We start from the raw sequence: 17,854 nt of genomic DNA, 5'->3' as shown, positions 1-17,854 counted from the left end.
TTTTAAAGGCAGTCGGGAAATTGCAAACAATGCCACCTACAGGAGAAACATGTGAACTACTCCAGGGACCGTACCGCCCTTTTCCCGCCAATACTTTTTCTTCGTGAGAATATTTAAATGATTTTTATTGGAATATTGAGGACACCGCTACCCTCAGGAGAGTTATGTAACGCAGCTAAATTGAAAATTTGAGTGTCCCTGCTGGATTATTTATTTATTTAACGAATGTAACAAAATTTAATTAAAGGGGAAAAATAAATACAATACACGTCATGTCATGTCAAATAGTCTATTTAAAAAAATAAAATGTGATTTGAAAGGGGTCTTTTTTCCTTAAATGGATTACATGTGAAATATATTAACTTAATGCTCATTAGTTGAATTATGTCGTTATTATTAACATTTTGGGATTCTTTTTTTTAATTGTCCATTAATTAATAAAAATGGAAAAGCGTGTTTTGTGCCAAATTGCATCATTACAAATCAAATGAAATAAAACAGTTAAAATGAGTATTTATTCGTTCAATTGTGATTTTATGATTAAAATGTGGAAACTATTTATTAAATTGTCCCTTAATTGAGATGCATTTTTTTGTTCAGAAATGAAATAAATGTAAATTAAATTCATTCTTTATAATTTTTATTATTACTCTGTAATTTGTGGTATAAACCATCAAAGAGTCATAAGACAATAACGCACGTCATAAGTCATAAGGATGTGGGACTCATAAACGGCTCCCATCCCTAAATGCTTGTTTCAGATGTCATAAAAACTACAATAAAAAGAACATGTTTTTATTGCAAAGCAAAAGCAGATGTAACCTTTCAACTCTTTGGCTGAAATGCCCCAAATTCCTCCTGATGATAACAGAGAGGGGGGGGTCAGGTTTTGATAAATCGGGGGTATTTACGGGAAGACATAAACATGTGTCTCCTTGAAATGAGGAATCCAATCGGACTGCCAACCCCCCTTTTAAGGCATTTCCCTTAGAAGAGAGGGAAAGAGGGAGTGGGTCCGTGAAGGGGAAGAGGGGGGGTTGCGGGTGGGGGGGGCGGTCTAGCCCTGCAGGATGTTCTCACAGGATGCTGGAACAAGCAGTCCGAGTCGAGCGGCGTGAGGAGGAAGAAGGGAAAAGAGTCAGCTGAGAAGAGAGCGTAGGGGATTCCGGTGGTCGTGCGGTCTCTGTCGATGGTTTTGGGGGTGTCGGAAGGTGGCGCGCGCACGCGACGGGCCGAGGATGTGAAAACAACGTGGTCAGGAGTCAGACACGCCGCAAAGACTCATCGTCGGCTCGGAGTCAGGTACATGTCAGTTCTGGATTGTTGTGACGGAACGATGTCAAATGGAAAGTATTGTGAATTTATTGATAACTGATCACTGATACAGATCGATCACATGCAACATCTATGACAAAACTATTTAGTTCTGGTCTCCAGCCACCTGGACTCCAGCCCAGAAACTTCACTTGGACTCTAGACCTGAGACCAAAGACCTGAGACATGTCTCTGCATCTGTCTCAAAGACTACTAGACACACGATTTGTTAAAATCCAGAGGCTCCAATTTTAGACAAGGACTTGTCTTCAGTTTAGTTTCTCACAACTAGACTCAACCTGGAGGTGAGTTTAAAGACTTGAGACTTGACGTAGATGCCAGCTCGACTTTTGAGTTGTATTGAATTGAATTTGACTGAAATTGAGCATTTTGAGACTTCACCACGACTCCGCTGCAGGTACTCGACTTTCACTCGGGACTTGACCTGGACTCCAGCTCAGAAATGTGTTTGTTTTTTTACCTTTGGACATGTGGTACTCAAGATTGATAGACCTGAGACTTGCCTTAGACTCCAGCTCAAAAACTTTTTGTTGAAAGTTTTGAGACTCTAGTGAGGAGTCATTTTCACAGACTTCAGTTTAAAGTCTGGAGACGATCGATTTGGACCCCAGCTCATAAAGGTGGCGTTTTACTTTTGTTTAAAGTTTTGAGATTCCATTTCACAGACTTGACCGAGACTATTTAAAGGCAGCTGACGGTGCTGTGCACACTGGGAAATGCGGTACTTGACACGGGCAAAGACTGGAGGTCGTCAAGTTCCAAGACTTGGGAGCTGTTTGGGACTCCGGGTCACGTACTTGGAAACTTGGGCATCTTGTGTTGGGTAATGGTTCATTTTTTGTTGTTTTTTGGTGGAGCAGATGCTGTTTTGTGAGTTGTTTGAAGCTTAGCGTTTCGTTTTTTTTTTAGCACTTTGATGAGCACCTTTAGTTGAATTTTGTCGACATGTGTGCCTTTGGGCATGAGATGCAGCGTAATGAATGCCACATTGAGACAAACTGGAACCTGTTTCCACCCATATTTTGTTCGGTTTTCCCTCTGAGTCACGTCAAGTATATTTGATCAAAACAAGAAACAAACATTTAAAGATTGAGTGACATCACAATGCTCTTTGGTTATCTGCAAAGTTCACTGGCTTTCTGTAGAACCCGTTTTTTTTTTTTTACAAAGAAAACCAAAAAAAAAAAACCCCCTTGTTGTTTGCGAGGGCATAAATAGCTCAGTCATAGGTCAGCACAGGTCTACTTCCTCTTGGCTCCGTTTGCGAGACGGCCCTGACAACAGCATGCATCCTGCGCCTGTGCACGCGTCCGCTGATGATGTCCTTGTCCCGCAGCAACATGGCCGCCTTCCCGCTGCTCCTCCCGCTCTTGGTCGGCTGCGTGGCGGCGGCCGTCCAACCTCCCCGCCATCGCCCTCCGTGCCACATCGTAAGTGAAAGTTACTCCCTTTTTCCTAGTGTTTGTTCAGGGGAAGCGCATTCCTTATAGCTTAATATAAATAAACAGGGAAGGGGCGGGTTTTATTTGGACATGTTGCACATGGCAACGTGGGTTTGAGATTCCTAATCTGCTTGAGCTGTTTCATTTGTTTGACTTCACTCTGGAGATATTCCTGGTGAATCACGTTTGACTTTTTGGCCTAAGTTTCCCCAGTATGTACGCCCCTTCGATTACTGACATTAGTGTAGCGGTGTTGTAATTGGGAATATAAGTCACCCCCCGTTCCTGTTTTATGAATGTCCTAAGGTATTACTCCGTCCGAGGAGTCTTAAGTAAGTGACGAGAAAGTGAATCACACATGGGGTCATGAGTGAAAGAAAAGTTCACGTTGAATGACTGAATCAGGGTTTGGGATGGCGACAAGCTAGCAAAAAAATGTTTTTGGAAAACATTTTAGTGTAGAAATGGCAAAAAATGACGGTGAAGGACAGAAACCAGGGACAGAAGTTGGGAATGACAGGGACAAAAAAAAAACGGCAGGGCGCTAAAGTACACCTTTTAGGGTAGCCTTGTGTATGAAATGTGCAATATTAAACGTAGTAGTCTTTCCTAAACCAAAATCGAACCTAACCACAAATGTAGCCGTGCTAACCCAAACACATATAAAACAATGCTAACTCTTAAACCAAACCTAAACGCTAAACCTACCCCAATCCTAACCAAAGATTTGGAGCCTCCAAGAAACCCGTAAAAAAATGGACCCTCTGAAATGTACATTCTAGTTCATTTTGGAAGTTACCGACCCTAACCACTCATCACTTTCAGTTTGTACGAACAACCAATCAATGCCCTGCTATAGAAAAACTAGAAATGAAAATGAATGTATGTATCCATCGAAGGGATAACCAATCAGCTAGCATGCTAAAATAATCCCCTTAAGCTTCTTAAATCTTTTAGGTATACCCAAGGGTTCACTGAAAAGCAGAGAGAGGACATTTTACACGGCATAGGTAGTCTTTGTTTAATGTCAGCCCGTAAGCAACGAGCGGCTTTTCATCAAAACCGCAAGCATGCCGAGAATCTGAAAGGCTTTAGTGAGAAATTGGAGATGGAGACAGTTTTATGGGCTTTTTTTTTTTTTTTTTTCACTGGAGGGGGGGAGACGGGTGCTGGTGATGAGTGGTGGATGGTGGGGGTCCTCTGGCCATATGTTTTCAATTATAAACTCAATAGGTCTAATATATATATATATATATATATATATATATATATATATATATATATATATATATATATATATATATATATTGCACCAAGGGAGAGAAGGTAATAAAGGTACTTTCTTTTCTCGGTACTTCTTTATGGAATTTCCCTCATGATTTATCGGAAAGATCTTGGCTGAAGGAGGTGAGAAGCGGTCACGTGGTGTTATGTCTCTAAACAGCAAAACAACCGATTTACCAAGAATTGAGGTTTGTATTGGACCGATGAACGCTCATAAACCTCCTCACATCACAAGCCTCGTAAATCAAAAAGTACACTTTGACCAAGTTTTGCTATTTCCTCGACATGATCCCACCGACACGCTGTGTGTGTGTGTGTGTGTGTGTCTGCGCCGGCAGGTGGATACCAGCGTGGTCTGCAGGGATTTGAGCCTCACCAGCACCCCCGCCGACCTCCCGCCGGGCGTCCAAGCACTGGACCTCTCGCACAACCAGCTGCAGAATCTCAGCGGCGACACCCTCGCTGGCCACACGGGCCTGCGTCACCTGGATCTCCACTCTAACAAGATCCACTTCATCCAGCCGGGACTTTTCGAGGCCATGCGTGACCTCAAAGTCCTGGATCTGTCTGGGAATCGTCTCAACGTGTTTGCGATGGCCCAAATTCAAATCGGAACACTCGCGGCCGTGCAGTCTCTGGATCTTTCCGATAACGGCTTGTACACGGGGATGTCTGACTTTTTTCTCGCCGATTCTCCTTCGCTGGTGCAGCTCTCGCTGAGCAGCAACAGCATCACCAAGATCGGGAAAAATACTTTCAGTGGCGCGTCGTCCCTGAGGAGCATTAGTCTCCGCAGCAACGTCATTTTGGAAATTGAAGACGGCGCCTTTGACTGTCTCGACGGCCTCAGCGATCTGGACTTGTCCAGGAATTCTATCGCTTGCATCACGGACTTCAATCTGAACCGCCTGAGAGCGTTGAACCTCAGCAGGAACAGCCTGGAGCTCTTCCAGAGCACCAGATCGGCCGAGCTGTACCACCTGGCCTTTCTGGATCTGAGTGAAAATAAACTGCCTCTTTTCCCACTGCTGCCCACCAACAACGTAATCCGGCATCTGGACTTGTCGCGCAACCGCCTCCGGAGCGTCGACGCGGCCGAGACCAAGACGCCTGAGACGGCTTTGCAGCGTCTGAGGAACTTAGACTTAAGTCACAACCTGCTCACAGGCTTGCCGCAGTCCTTCTTCCGCACCATGACGTCGCTGCAGGTCCTGAATGTCAGCAACAACTGCGTCGCCTCGTTTTCTATCACCGACAAAGACCTCCTCCCCGCAGCCAAGACCGTCAACCTCAGCTACAACTCCCTACAGAGACTTTCCCTCGGCGAAGGCACCCTGCAGGCTTTGGAGGAGCTCTTCGTGCAAGGCAATGACCTTCAAACCCTTGCGCATCAAACCTTCCAGAGACTTCCAAGTCTGAACCTGCTGCAGCTCCAAGAGAACAATCTACGAGTGTGCCCCTCAGAGACAAAACCGGATCAAAATCACCCAAGTTGCGTCTCGTTCTTCTCTGTTCCGAAGCTGAAGTTCCTTTACCTTTCTCGGAACAATATCAAGAGTTTGCCTTGCGGAGCTTTTGCTGACACCCCTCTCAGTCTTCTGGACTTGTCTGTCAATCCCGGCATGGAGATGCACCGAGACTCCCTGGCTGGTCTGGAGCACTCCCTCGTCCAGCTCCTTCTGAGGGAGAACAACATTTCCCACCTGAACGCCGACATGTCGTCGCTAAGGAGCCTGAAACTGGTCGACCTGTCCACCAACCACCTGACCGGCCTCCCAGCCTGGAACCGAGAGTTGTCCATCGAGACGCTTAACTTGCAGAACAACAGCCTGGTCACCCTGGAGCGCGGCGCCGTGGCGGCATTGGAGCACTCGCTGAAGACGCTCTACGTGGGGGACAATCCGCTCAGCTGCTGCGGAAACCTGGAATTAGTTCGCCTGCTTCAGCACTCGGCCGTGGTGGTGCCCGACATCGAGGCCGCGACCTGCGTTCTCCACGAGGGCTCGGAACCGGTCAACATTGAGAAAGTGACTCCGGAAATGTGTCGATGGCGGAAAAAGAACAACTACATCATCGTCGCGGTGGTGGTCGTGTTGTTGGCGGCGATTGCCTCGGGACTGCTGGTGAAGTTTTGCAAGTCGAGGAAGATGAAGCACCTTGGAAGATTTAGCGCATGAAGGATCATTCACATTTTGAAGGAAGGGGGTTACATTTTGAGATCTGATTTTTAAAAATTCGAGTGTTGATTTTAAAGGTCGTAAATAAATACATGAATGAATAAATAAATGAAAATGTTTCGTGAAACTGAACAGCTGAAGAAGAGGAACTCCTGAGTGGACATTTTTGGACTAGCAGTTAGCTAGTCAGGACGTTAGCTTGAAAACAAAGCGAACAACACTACAAACGGTCATGGAAAAACGAGAGTGGGTTAAGTATGATGTCATAATCGGAGTCTGGTGATCGATCCTCCTAAGACTGTAAGTCATTTTGCACTTTATGCTTACTTTTGTTTTTTTGTGACATTTGAGAACACTAATGAAGATTTAAAAAAAAAAAGTTGATTAATTTATTTTTATATTAGCCAAGATGGGCTTTCAAAAACGATTTGACTGAGCACTCGAAATAATAACAACTGTGACACTGTTTTACACACTTTTGTACCAAAAATGAAGGTTACTTCATAAGATGATGTACACTCACAACATGTGTGATTAAACGTAAACCTGTGAACACTTTCTTCTTTTCTTTTAGTCTGCTACTGAGACAAAACAGCCTAGAATGCTCGTCGCTATTTTTTTAGCTCTGGAGTCTGTGACACGTTTTGCTAACCTGGCAATAGCCAGATTGATAATTGTGATTCACTCAAGTGAGTTCTCCACAATATCAATCTGGGACTGCTCCACAATACTTCGAGCCGATTGGACGATGCGGCATCTTCACGTTTGTTTTGACCAATCACGGCAACGGATGAAAACGTCGTCTTCGGTCTTAGGGGGAAAAAATATATATATCTTTACCAGCGTCCATTCGTCCATGTTAGATTAGTTTGTTTCCCACGGTGTCGGCACTTCCTGGTTTCGCCACGCCTACATATCCCGCCCCCAAACACAATGTCGCTTTTTGATTGGGTGGTTCGGATCGGTGGAAATCAACGGGCTCGGTACAAGATGTATTCTCGAGAGTTTGTGAACCCACAAATACGGTAAGAATTCAGCTTGCAGAGCAAGGTTAATGTTTTGCATCTAGGTAAACAAAATTTGAAGTATTACCCACACAATTTGCAAAGCCGTGCTTTTTGTTTATGGAGACTAGCATGGTTGCTAACTGACTAAGTTTATGTCGCGTAAACAGACGCGATACTAAGCGCTACGTGGCTCGTCGGAGGCGCTGCTTTATAACAGGAAAGCCGAGATTGAATCTTGGTCTATTTTTAGCCATGATAAACGCAATCAAATGTCTAGACGATTTTGTTTATGTCGCGCTCGCAAGTGGTCGCGATCTGTTTATTTGATCTATAGAACAAACACACACTTGTGTTTGTTAGCAATACTTTTAAATATAATGATTGCAGTACCTATTAGAAATATTTGAGTGAAAATCCAGCATTGTGTTTACAAGATGGTCCAAGGAGGTTCAGAAGAGGCCCCAGGGGAGGTTAATTTGAAGCAGGCCTCACTTTCCTTGTCTGTGTTGTTCTTTGTGACTCACGGTGACGCTCAGCAGTCCACTTAAATCCCATTGAGATAAAAAAAAACAAAAAAACTCTTGTGACTACACAGGAACTCACAAACAAACACTAATCCAGAACAACTGAGGGCAAACTGAATCAATAGGAAGTTCTTAGGTTGAATAATGTGTCATTCCAGAATTTTCATGAAACAAATACGCACGTGTTGTGTAATGTTTAACTTTAAAGTTGTCAACGAGCGCGTCTTCGAGTTTCCACCAGATGGCGCCCAACACGTAAGTGAGTATTTTTGACACGCACGTGCACGCACGCGCACTTAGTTGGCATTACATGGATGTCTATTCACTACTAAACAATGGATTTAACGCAACCAGGCTAATCATTTTTAATGAACAAGTACTGCCGATGTAGCAATCGTAGAAACAGTGGCTGAAGTCGGCCAAAACTGCTGTCATTGAATGAGAGAGATTAGTAAGCACCATCAACTGTACAGGAAATGTACTTGAGTAATATTATTGTATAATTGTTGGAAATGGATTTGTGATTTTAATGACTCATTTTCTTTTACATCCGCCCAAGGGACTGGCAATGAAAATTAGCCTGACTTAGCTAACTTGGACACATTTACATTGTAAAATGTTGATTGATTTGCAGTGTCCCTTTTAAATACATAAATTCAAATTCAATATAATAATAATTGAAGCTTTTCATTATATTGTTTAATTATATGGATTCTCGCCCTTCTCGTTTATATGGTTCAGCCCCAGAATTTCACCCGCAACCCTCATGAGGACAATTGCTAGAGAAAAGAAATTGGATGGGTTGATTACTTTGATAGTTATTTCTGTTTGATTAGCTTTGTATTTTTATTTAAATATTTTTTAAATTAAGTTTGCCATTTTAAAATATTTTTTAATTTTTTTTATTTTTAACAAAATTTTGTTGTTTGCTTTATTAAAATTGTTATTGCTATTATTAAATTACTTTAAAAATATTACATAATATTTGTCATACAGATACTCCTGTTAAAAGCAAAACCATCTTATGAAGAATATTTTGAAATACTGTAATTCATAACTGGATGAAAAGAAAATATTAGAGACGTTTATATGTAACACAATATTATATTCTATATAGATTTTCAGCTCCATACAGAAAAACAATGCACGCATTCAACACAAAGTGCTGCAAAAACACTCCGTGATGATAACGAGATAATAAGCAGATTATTAATTGTGTGTAGATGCACAAAGCAGCATGTTAACGCAGCATGTGTGCATGTGTGCACACCACCCATTGAAGGTGACTTTGTCTCCCTCGCTTGCCTGCTTAAGAGCACATAACCTCGACAATCAGCCTCAAGAACCCCCCCCCAAATAAATAAATAACACACGCACACACAAAATGGTGGAAAATGATCAGTTCCAGTGCCAAAACTGTAACCATCGTAACATTTAACATATTTTAACATGACCGTTGCACATAAAGAGAAGGTAAAAGTAAAATCAAATCAAACTACTCACCCTTTGATGACATGGAGACGGGAAGAGGCGATTTTGAGGCACAACTGGAACAAACAAAAGTCTGGTGATGTTTAATTAACTGCATTTATTAGAGTACTATTATTTAACAAAAAATACTATGGGAATAATTTAAATATATTAAATATTAGCACTATGCAAGGTATGGGGATTATTATAATTTTTTAAAACTTATATTTGTGATGTCATCCGTTGCACACCACCTGACCACCAGAGGGCGTTACAGTCGCGGTAAAGTTCTTATTCTTTCATTGTGACGTCACCAGTTCAAGATAGCCGATCCAAGGTATTTTAGTCATCAAAATGCGCACGTTGGCTTATTTTCTTTCTGGCATGATGTTTGTTTTCAATTCCTGACCTTTCGACTCGTCCAGCTTCTTCGAACAGGAAACGCCGCAACTTCTGACGTCAGGCGGCCTGGATGGCAACCAAGCGTAACAAAAACAAAAATCTGCTCACGTCCTCAGGACTATTAACTTTTTTCACTCTTCTGTTCTTGTTTCGGGGGAAAAAAAAGGCTAAAAAATAATACTGAGATATAATAATATGCTTTCATATAGAGTTGCTAAAATCACAAAAAATATATAAATACAGATTAAATAAATACAAAATAGAAAAAAAGTTCAATCAAAATATAGCTGTGTTTTTTATATATGGACTTAAACGTGAGGGCTTGAATTACAGTAAAATACATAATAAAAACAAACTTGCTGCAGTAGAGGATATATTTAAAAAAATTGAATTCAGATTCTGATCCAGATTCACACTCAGTTTAAACACAATCTGGACCAAATCTGGTGCTGCTGAAGAGGATTGCTTTAAATGAACACAAAGAGAAACTCTGCTGGATTTAAGATATTACATGCTTAGAAAACAATAAAACCATCTTATTAAAAAAAAAATCCAGTATTTTTTTCATAAGTGAATGCTAAAAACAAAATAAAGTCAAATAGAAATAAAAAAAATAATAAAAATAATTAAACAAACTACTTTTCATACGGGCTGAAAAAATACAAGAACAGGAAAAAAAAAGAAACAAAAAAAACCCTATAAAATACAAACTTAAAAAAGGTGCTATGACTTCTTTTGTACGCATTTTCGTGCAAACATTGTACACTGACATCTGTAGTCTTTCACATCTGTAAAGGTGTGTTTGGACCAATATGGTGCGGAAGAAGGCGATTGCAGCTGTCGTGGGAGTACACAGAAAGCACTGCTTTTATTGGACTGCACTGGACCAGACCGGGTGGTACATCACCAGGTAAGGGGGGTGGGGGTGGGGTAATTTGGGGTTTGGGAGGGGGGGGGGGGTGGTTGGCAGCCGTGGTTAAGGCAACACACAAAGAGCATGCAGATATACAGTCACAGAGGAAGGACATCATCATATTGCTTGTCAAAGTCTCGCTCCAAACATCCAAATTGTACAAAAAGGAAGAAAATAGGCTTCTCGCGCTAAGGAAAAATACACGTTTTTGTTTGTTTACAAGTTGTCCCTCCCTCCTACAAAGAATATTCTAATACAAGAAAATAAATATAGCAAAAACAAAATGCCAGAGAAAAATAAAAAATAATTTAAAATAGCTCTTTTTCTTCTTTTCATATATGTTCAATAGTTCTCTTTGCTATTCACAAATGGCACAACATTCTTTCGAAACAAAAAGAAGACAGAAGGATAAAACCCCTGCGACATTCATATTCACGTGTTGAACAAAAGAAGCTTTTGATGCAGCAGAGGAGTGATTTTCTTTCTTTCTTTTTTAAGAAGAGTCCGATTCTGAGCCTGATTCACACCCAGTCTAAACACAATCTGGACTAAATCTGGCGCTGGTGAAGATGATGCTTTAAATGAACACAAAGAGAAACTCTGCTTGATTTAAGTCAATAAGTGCTTAGAAAACATATCAAAACCCTCCTGTTATGTTCCGGGTCAAATTGACCCATTTTGAAGTTTGACAAAAACATTCAAAATATAGTTTTTTTCGTTATGAAACGTCTTTTGTTTGGCTTAAGTGTTATCAACAAATACAATTTCAAACATTTGCAATGCAATGGTTCCAATTGTGATATTTGAGGCGCATGAGACAGGACTCTGGGTCAAAATGAGCCATTTTAAAGGTAAAGAAATACAATTCAAATTACAAAGTATTTTTTAAATAATGTCTATTGGGATTAGAGAGTCAAACAAATACAACTAAAAACAGTTAAAAGAAGTTTAAAGCAATGTTTATTAAGACTTGTTCCGTTTCTAATATGTGAGAATCATTAAAAGGTGGTTTGGCTCAATCAAGCAAATCAAACTATAAAAAGTTATAAATCGGTTTTCAAACAATATTTGTTGAGTCGGGATTTCTCTTTTTGTCACTTTTGGATAATTAAAAATACTCTGGGTCAAAATGACCCATTTTAAAATAGTTAAAAGTAGCTTTTGAACAATCTTTGTTGAGAATCTCTTTAATATTTCAGACACTTTTGATCATTAAAAGTGGCCTGGGTCAAAATGACCCATTAAAAAGATCAAGACAATACAATAATAAAAAAAGAAGAATTTTCTAATTTTATTGGAAACTTTGGCATCATTAAACAGGCTTGGGTCAAAATGACCCATTTAGAAATCAATCACAGACAATTAAATGTTAAAATTAGCTTTTAAACTATTATTGTTGGAATTTTATTCATTCTGGACACTTTTGGAACATTAAATATGGCCTGGGTCAAAATGACCCGTTCGGAAAAAAAAAGAAAAAAAGACAATAATAATAATAATAATAATTATAAAAAAGTTCACATTTGTTGTTAAACTAAGTTTATTGAGTCCAAACAATTGTTTTGACGCTTGTGAGCCATTAAATACGCCCTGGGTCAAAATGACCCAGGAACAATATCACTGTTCCTGAGAAACAAACGTAACAGGAGGGTTAAGTGCTGCTTTAAGTGTTTAGTTGAGGTGCTTTCACTCAGAATCAGTCGTTGAGTTTGTAAACTTGGTTCGCAACCCCCCAGGGTCCGGTTCATTGAAATTCTGAGTGTACTATGACGCATCATGACACCACTCTCTTCTCTGATTGATCACAGAATGTTAACAGGAAGTGGGTTTTAATAACTGGGCTAAATTATACCAGCAAATAGCCAAATGCGCATTATCCTCTTTCCTGAACAAAACTAATCAGAAAACATATGTGTATGATGACATGCTAACTGCTAACATGCTAAACCCAAGACGTACGCGTTCTACTGCCTGGTCTCGGTTTATGTGCTAGCTGCTGGCGGTATTGCTAATGTTGCTGAACCGGACCGAGGGGGGAAAACCAACTGGATTCAAGCAAACTTAAAGGTGCTAGTGTAAAAGCACTTTTATTCTAAACCGCACGGAATTCTTTGCTTTAAAACCTGAACAATGTTGTTGATTAAAGGTAAAATTATGTCAAAGTCAAAGTCAAAGGCAAATGAACTTGTAATACCACTTTGTGCCTCTACGGGGCATGAGCGAACTTGAGATCGGTTGTCTGAAAAAAGCTCGTAATGAAATGAGCATTTCTACCTCGGAGCGGCGTTTGTTGTGAAATGCTACCAACGACAGGGTGAAGCTGAAATTGTATATTCAGAAGTGCCATCAATTCATTTATCAGTCCACATGTATTTTTTTTTTTTACCCTCCTTCACCATTGCCATGTCTATTCCCCAAATGACTTTCTTTGGGTTTTGGCCTATAGTGCCTCCTGTTGAATATGTTTTCACGTGGTCCGAGATTTCTGTTTTATAAAAACAGGTGTCACATGACCAGAATTCTTTGAGAAAGAATACGTGAGAATTAAAGACTCGAAAAAAGATGTGAATATGATCTGAACTTCAAAGCCAACAGCAAGTCCAAAGTAGCGCACGACACTTAGCTTAGCATCTACTCGACACAGGGGGGCAAAGACCCACTGTCTACATTTGGCGAAGAAGCTAGGTTGCTAAGAAGGAGAGGGCGTGGGCGCCACACTGTAAGTATTATATGATAGCGGTTTGTGTACACTAAGAAGACGCCGCAGTGGGTCCAATTCGATTCAATCGACCGCCTACGCCACCGCGCCGCCTCACAACTACGCACTACGACCTTTGCCGTCTACTTGGAAGGAACACATAAAACGTCAAAGGTTGTCATTCTCATTGCCAGCAGTAACAATATTAATAACAATAGCTTCCTCTTTGAAGGAGCGCATACAGGAGTGCCGGGTGCGCATACGGGAGCGTCAGGAATGCATACAGGATCTTCAGGAACGCATAAGGGAGCGTCTGGAACGGATACGTGAGCATCAGGAACGCATACGGGAGTGTTAGGAGCGCATACGGGAGTGTCAGGAGCACATCTGTGAGTGTTGCACGCACATACGGGAGTGGCAGGAACGCATTCAGGATTTTCAGGAACGTAATTGGAGTGCATACGGGAGCGTCCGGAGCGCATACTCTAAAGGTGACGCCTGTTCGGTTATTCAAACCCTGTTACACCAAACCTGCTTGAAGTGATTTTGTGATCAGTTCAGCATCAAACACTACGATTACATCGCGGCAGATTAGCGAAGCGACACAAAAAAATACAGGAAGTAAAAATTGGGCCCACGCAGCTGATTGGTCCCGGCATTGCGGTCATGTGACCACACCGAGTGCTCAGTAGTCGTCCAAACGTGGAAGTTTCTTGACATAGCTTTCTTTATATAGTTATATATTTATTCATATAGATACGTTAGCGGTTGCTAGCGGAATCTTTTAATTTCTATGCAAAAAATAAAACATTGGTCGAGTTAAGAGACATTTTTAACCATTTTTCGTAAAACCCCTGAGATAACCACAGACGTCCTTCAGTACAAAAACAGCAAAGTCTTTTTTTTTTTTGTTTAACACACAAATTGTCGGACAAACTTTGTCGACGTTATGTGGGAGTTCACCCTCGTTAGCCTAGCCACGTCATCTGCTGGCTAAAGTAAATGGAACGGGAAGTCAGACGTGCTAAATGCTGCCCTCTAGAGGCTATTAACTGGCACTGCACAATGTTGAAAACGCACCTCTTTGATGGTAGGGCGCGAAAAATGGCAAATTGTCCTCACATCCTTCGTTCAGGCACTCTGAAAAATGATTAAGGTGACACATTCGCATTGATTGTTACAAATCGGATTGGGCGACGGCTGATTGGTTGGTGATTGTTTGGCTTTTTGGGGGGGTTGGGGGGGGGGGGGGTCTCTGAGGGGAGGGGGTGCGACAGAAGGCACAGAGTTTATTTCAGGCAAACAAATGGAATTTTGAATAAGGAAGAATGTTTTTGTACGTTCTTTTTTTCAAACTCCAACTGCTCTTCTATGCAAAAACTAGCTCTTTTTTTTTCCGTAAACCAGCCAGTGCTAATAACGCTACTTGCTCGCTAGTTGTGCTTTCCGACACCACCTGCTATTCAAAGGAGACCCTGAAACCAGCCTCGGTAAAGATATTTAGAAGAATGCCCCAAAGAATAAGACCACAAAGTCTTTTAACGCGCAGAAATCGGCTAAAAAAACGGACGCCTGTTTCCTATTTCCGTTTAGAACTTAGCGGTGAGACGCGAGGAGGCTAGTGGCTACATTCAAAGAATGCTCGGGGCACAGCTGGAGCGAGTGGGCTAACGACAACTAGCATGTGTGCGGTGCATTCAGGATCCTTAGGACGCCATGACGCTCCGCCTCAGCAGGTCCTCATTCCCGGAATGCAACTGCGCCAGGCGGAGTTTGCGCGCTCTGCGCGTGTCCAAGTCGCTTTGCTCACCGTCGGAAAAGTAGCCGTCGCCGTGGAGCAAACGCTGGTCCTTTGCCTCGGATGCCGCACCGCCCCGCCCTCTGGATCTAATCTGGCGGGACATGCGTAGCCGTGGGGACGGCATGGCGGGCGGCGGCCTGGACGTGACGCCGTTGCTGCCCCACGGCCCGCCGCCCTCCGAGATGTGGCAAGAGTCCATTTTGGAGATAGTCGGCTGCAGGTCGGAACTCCTGGTATGGTGACGGTGCAGGTGGTGGTGATGTAGGACCCTGGAGGAAACCCGGGACCCCCTGCGGGAGACGTGCTTTTCCTCCGCCTCGCCGCCCGTCCACGTGCCCCTGACGGCGGACCCCGAGCCGGCGGACAGGAGCGTTCGCGGAGACGGCGGTATGGTGGCAGAGGCTGGCGTGTGCCCGCGGGCGCGGGTCTTGCAGCTGCCTCGGGATTTGCGACCCAGCTGGGGCGTCTTCCACGTGGACTCCATAGAGTTTTCCATCATCAGGTTGAGCAAGCTCTCCTCATCCTGCAGGAGCTACAGGACAACCGGGAAATTTAGCGTTGCCGTAAAATGTGATGGCAGACTTCCCTGTGTCTTTTCGGGCATGGGTACTTGAGACTTTTTGGTGGGTCTACTTGTGATAGACAAGCTGACCAAATGTTATATTCTAAGGGAACCTGGCTTGGGGAATGAATTTTTGTGTGTGTTCATTTGATGGCTTTTGAGTATGGAGGACTAAAAATGGCAAAAAAAAAAAAAATATATATATATATATATAGAAATAACTGAAAATAAAATTGGATATAAAAAAATAACTAAAACATTTTTAATATAAGAAAAAATAAATATAAAGGGAATTTATTTATTATATTTATTTATATATATATATATATATATTTTGTTGTTTTTATTTCCATTTATATATATTTTTTTGTATTTCATTTTTAAATGATATTTTTGACATTTGTTTTTATTTTCACTTTTATTTATGTTTTATTTTGCCATTTTTTTGTGTGTGTGTGTCCGTTTCAGGATTCAGTTTTGGACTGTTACCTGGTCGGAGAGCAGGCTGCCGCTCTTGTCCCGGTGCTGTGAACTCAAAGCCCACTTGCTTAGCATGTCGTCAGCCAGCCAGCTGTCGAACAATGAGTTGTCCAAAGGGAAGGACTTGGATAAACCTACAGAGACAAAATATTTCATATTAAAAAAAGAAAAGAAAAAAGGGTGGTGTGTAAATCATCGTGAATGATGTGCCAAGTAGGACGGCAGGAGGTGCTGTTTGGGTGGCTGTGACACCTCCGAGCCTCCACACAAGCGCATGCACATAAACACACACATTTGTTTCCATGACGCAGCATGCCTCTGCAAGAGAAGCGAGGGAGGCGGAAAAAAAGGGGCACGAAGGTAAACAAACACGCCACCGTGGAAATGACGTGACGCAGGATTTTACACAACATTACACCGAGGACAAATCAGAAATGAATGAAAATCGACGGAATGTTACGTTTTCGTTTTGAGCGCTCCGGAGGCGTGTGCCCAGGCCAGCTTAGGATCGTTACCTATCCAAGATAGTCGCACTTACCAAGTCACACGCACAAGCACTCCTAAGTGTGGTTCTTAAAAAAAAAAAAATGTTGAATGAGAGTTCTTGTGCCCAGGCCAGTTTGAGGACGATCGACTGATCTTCCAGATTTATGTTTATGAGGGCATCCGGAGCAAAGTACCCAGGCCCGCTGGGACAATAATGATAATAATCAAAATAATTCAGTGGTGTTAGAGTGTACCTATCTCTTTAAGCAGCGAGCCACTGTCTGACTTCCATTTCTCCTTTCTCTTGTCAGGACTACTCTTCCTCCTGCTCTCCTTCCCTGCACTCTGCTTCCTCTTCCCTTCTTCCTTCTGGACTCTCTCTGCAAGGAGACACAATTATATACTCTCTGTTATATAGATATTTAGTTTGTTTTTCTCCATGATTGCCGCCACGTCGCGTTAGCATTTGCAGGCTAACGCTAGTGCTCCTTTTTGGTACCCTTGAGCAGATGCACGCAAAGCAAAGATTGAAAAGAAAACAAGTCATTTGGTTACTGGTAGAGGTTATGGTGGTAACAACCTTGAGCCACATGCTGCTTCATCAAGTCCAAAGACATCTTTTTTTTTGTTTTTTTCTCCATTCTGACAGGATCTAATCACCTGCAACTGATTTTTGTCAATATTCTCGCCATTTTCTCGCTCTTTTAATTTCCCTAATCAGATTTTTTTTCTTTTGTGTGCATTGTAGCTCAGCAGGAGGTGGGGTGTGTCTTCTTTGGGGGTTTTCAAGGACAAGAGCGGAAGACCCCCCCCCCAACCCCCCCTGCAGTTGGTAATCTGCGCACACATCCAACTACATCAGCAGTGCTTTAAAACACCATTTTACAAGCTTTTATGTGCACAATTTAAAGCCCGAGCAAGTGGTGCGAAGGTTCTCTTATCTTAGGACGTATAAATCACAATTTTGAGGGCTTTCCTATACTCAAAAATTTGCAGTTGTGTTCATCCTGGCGAAAATGTACTTTTGGTAGGGCTTGCAAGGCGTGACCGCCTGTAATCGCGCCCCTGGGCTGCTTTTAAAACCCACACTCCAAAGTCAGTTTCACTTAGCAACACGAGATTTGGTAGTCATGTCAATCATGAGTAGAGCCACAAAAAAGTCTCAAGTAACCATGCTTTAAAAGTCATAGAAGGTCAGCCATTTTGGTTTGAAGAAGTCTCATTTTGGCTATTTCCAGTGGCCTTACATAAAATGCTTTAATAAAAACCAGCC

At 42.1% G+C, this 17,854-nt stretch overlaps 2 protein-coding genes and 1 long non-coding RNA gene across 5 annotated transcripts in view; 2 read left to right on the top strand and 1 right to left on the bottom strand.

Moving 5' to 3' along the window:
- The first annotated feature begins 1,074 nt into the window (after positions 1-1,074).
- Positions 1,075-6,793, top strand: lrrc32 (leucine rich repeat containing 32). The gene is made up of 3 exons (XM_086098358.1): positions 1,075-1,302; positions 2,672-2,765; positions 4,400-6,793. The coding sequence occupies exons 1-3, from the start codon at positions 1,190-1,192 to the stop codon at positions 6,236-6,238; spliced, it is 2,046 nt and encodes a 681-aa protein (XP_085954484.1). The 5' UTR covers positions 1,075-1,189; the 3' UTR covers positions 6,239-6,793.
- A 399-nt stretch (positions 6,794-7,192) lies between these two features.
- On the top strand, positions 7,193-16,243 carry LOC147160732 (uncharacterized). Of its 2 annotated transcripts, none has more exons than XR_015097384.1 (3): positions 7,193-7,263; positions 10,438-10,551; positions 16,084-16,243. It is a non-coding gene; the product is annotated as an uncharacterized LOC147160732 (long non-coding RNA). The 2 variants fall into 2 exon arrangements; XR_015097385.1 differs by lacking the exon at positions 7,193-7,263 and adding an exon at positions 7,852-8,024.
- The window catches only part of jade2 (jade family PHD finger 2), a 45,170-nt gene continuing 37,800 nt past the window's right edge, over positions 10,485-17,854 (bottom strand). The window contains exons 12-14 of one of the 2 annotated variants that reach the window (XM_086098356.1): positions 16,836-16,961; positions 16,105-16,229; positions 10,485-15,585 (exon numbers count right to left, since the gene is read on the bottom strand). In XM_086098356.1, the coding sequence (XP_085954482.1) occupies positions 14,959-15,585; positions 16,105-16,229; positions 16,836-16,961 (878 nt within the window). In that variant the 3' untranslated portion in view covers positions 10,485-14,958. The remainder of the gene's footprint in view (positions 15,586-16,104; positions 16,230-16,835; positions 16,962-17,854) is intronic. The other variant, XM_086098357.1, reaches the window with a different exon arrangement.

This window comes from Leptonotus elevatus, chromosome 16 (assembly GCF_054856555.1).
Source record: "Leptonotus elevatus isolate MCC_2025b chromosome 16, RoL_Lele_1.0, whole genome shotgun sequence".
NCBI lineage: Eukaryota > Metazoa > Chordata > Actinopteri > Syngnathiformes > Syngnathidae > Leptonotus > Leptonotus elevatus.
Note: the sequence above shows the minus strand (reverse complement) of the source record. Positions and strands in the feature narration are given on the sequence as shown.

Coding starts and splice junctions, on each gene's coding strand:
- lrrc32 (XM_086098358.1), top strand. CDS start 1,190: ATGGTTTTGGGGGTGTCGGAAGGTGGCGCGCGCACGCGACGGGCCGAG. Junction 1,303..2,671: donor CATCGTCGGCTCGGAGTCAG/GTACATGTCAGT, acceptor CTTGTCCCGCAG/CAACATGGCCGCCTTCCCGC. Junction 2,766..4,399: donor ATCGCCCTCCGTGCCACATC/GTAAGTGAAAGT, acceptor CTGCGCCGGCAG/GTGGATACCAGCGTGGTCTG.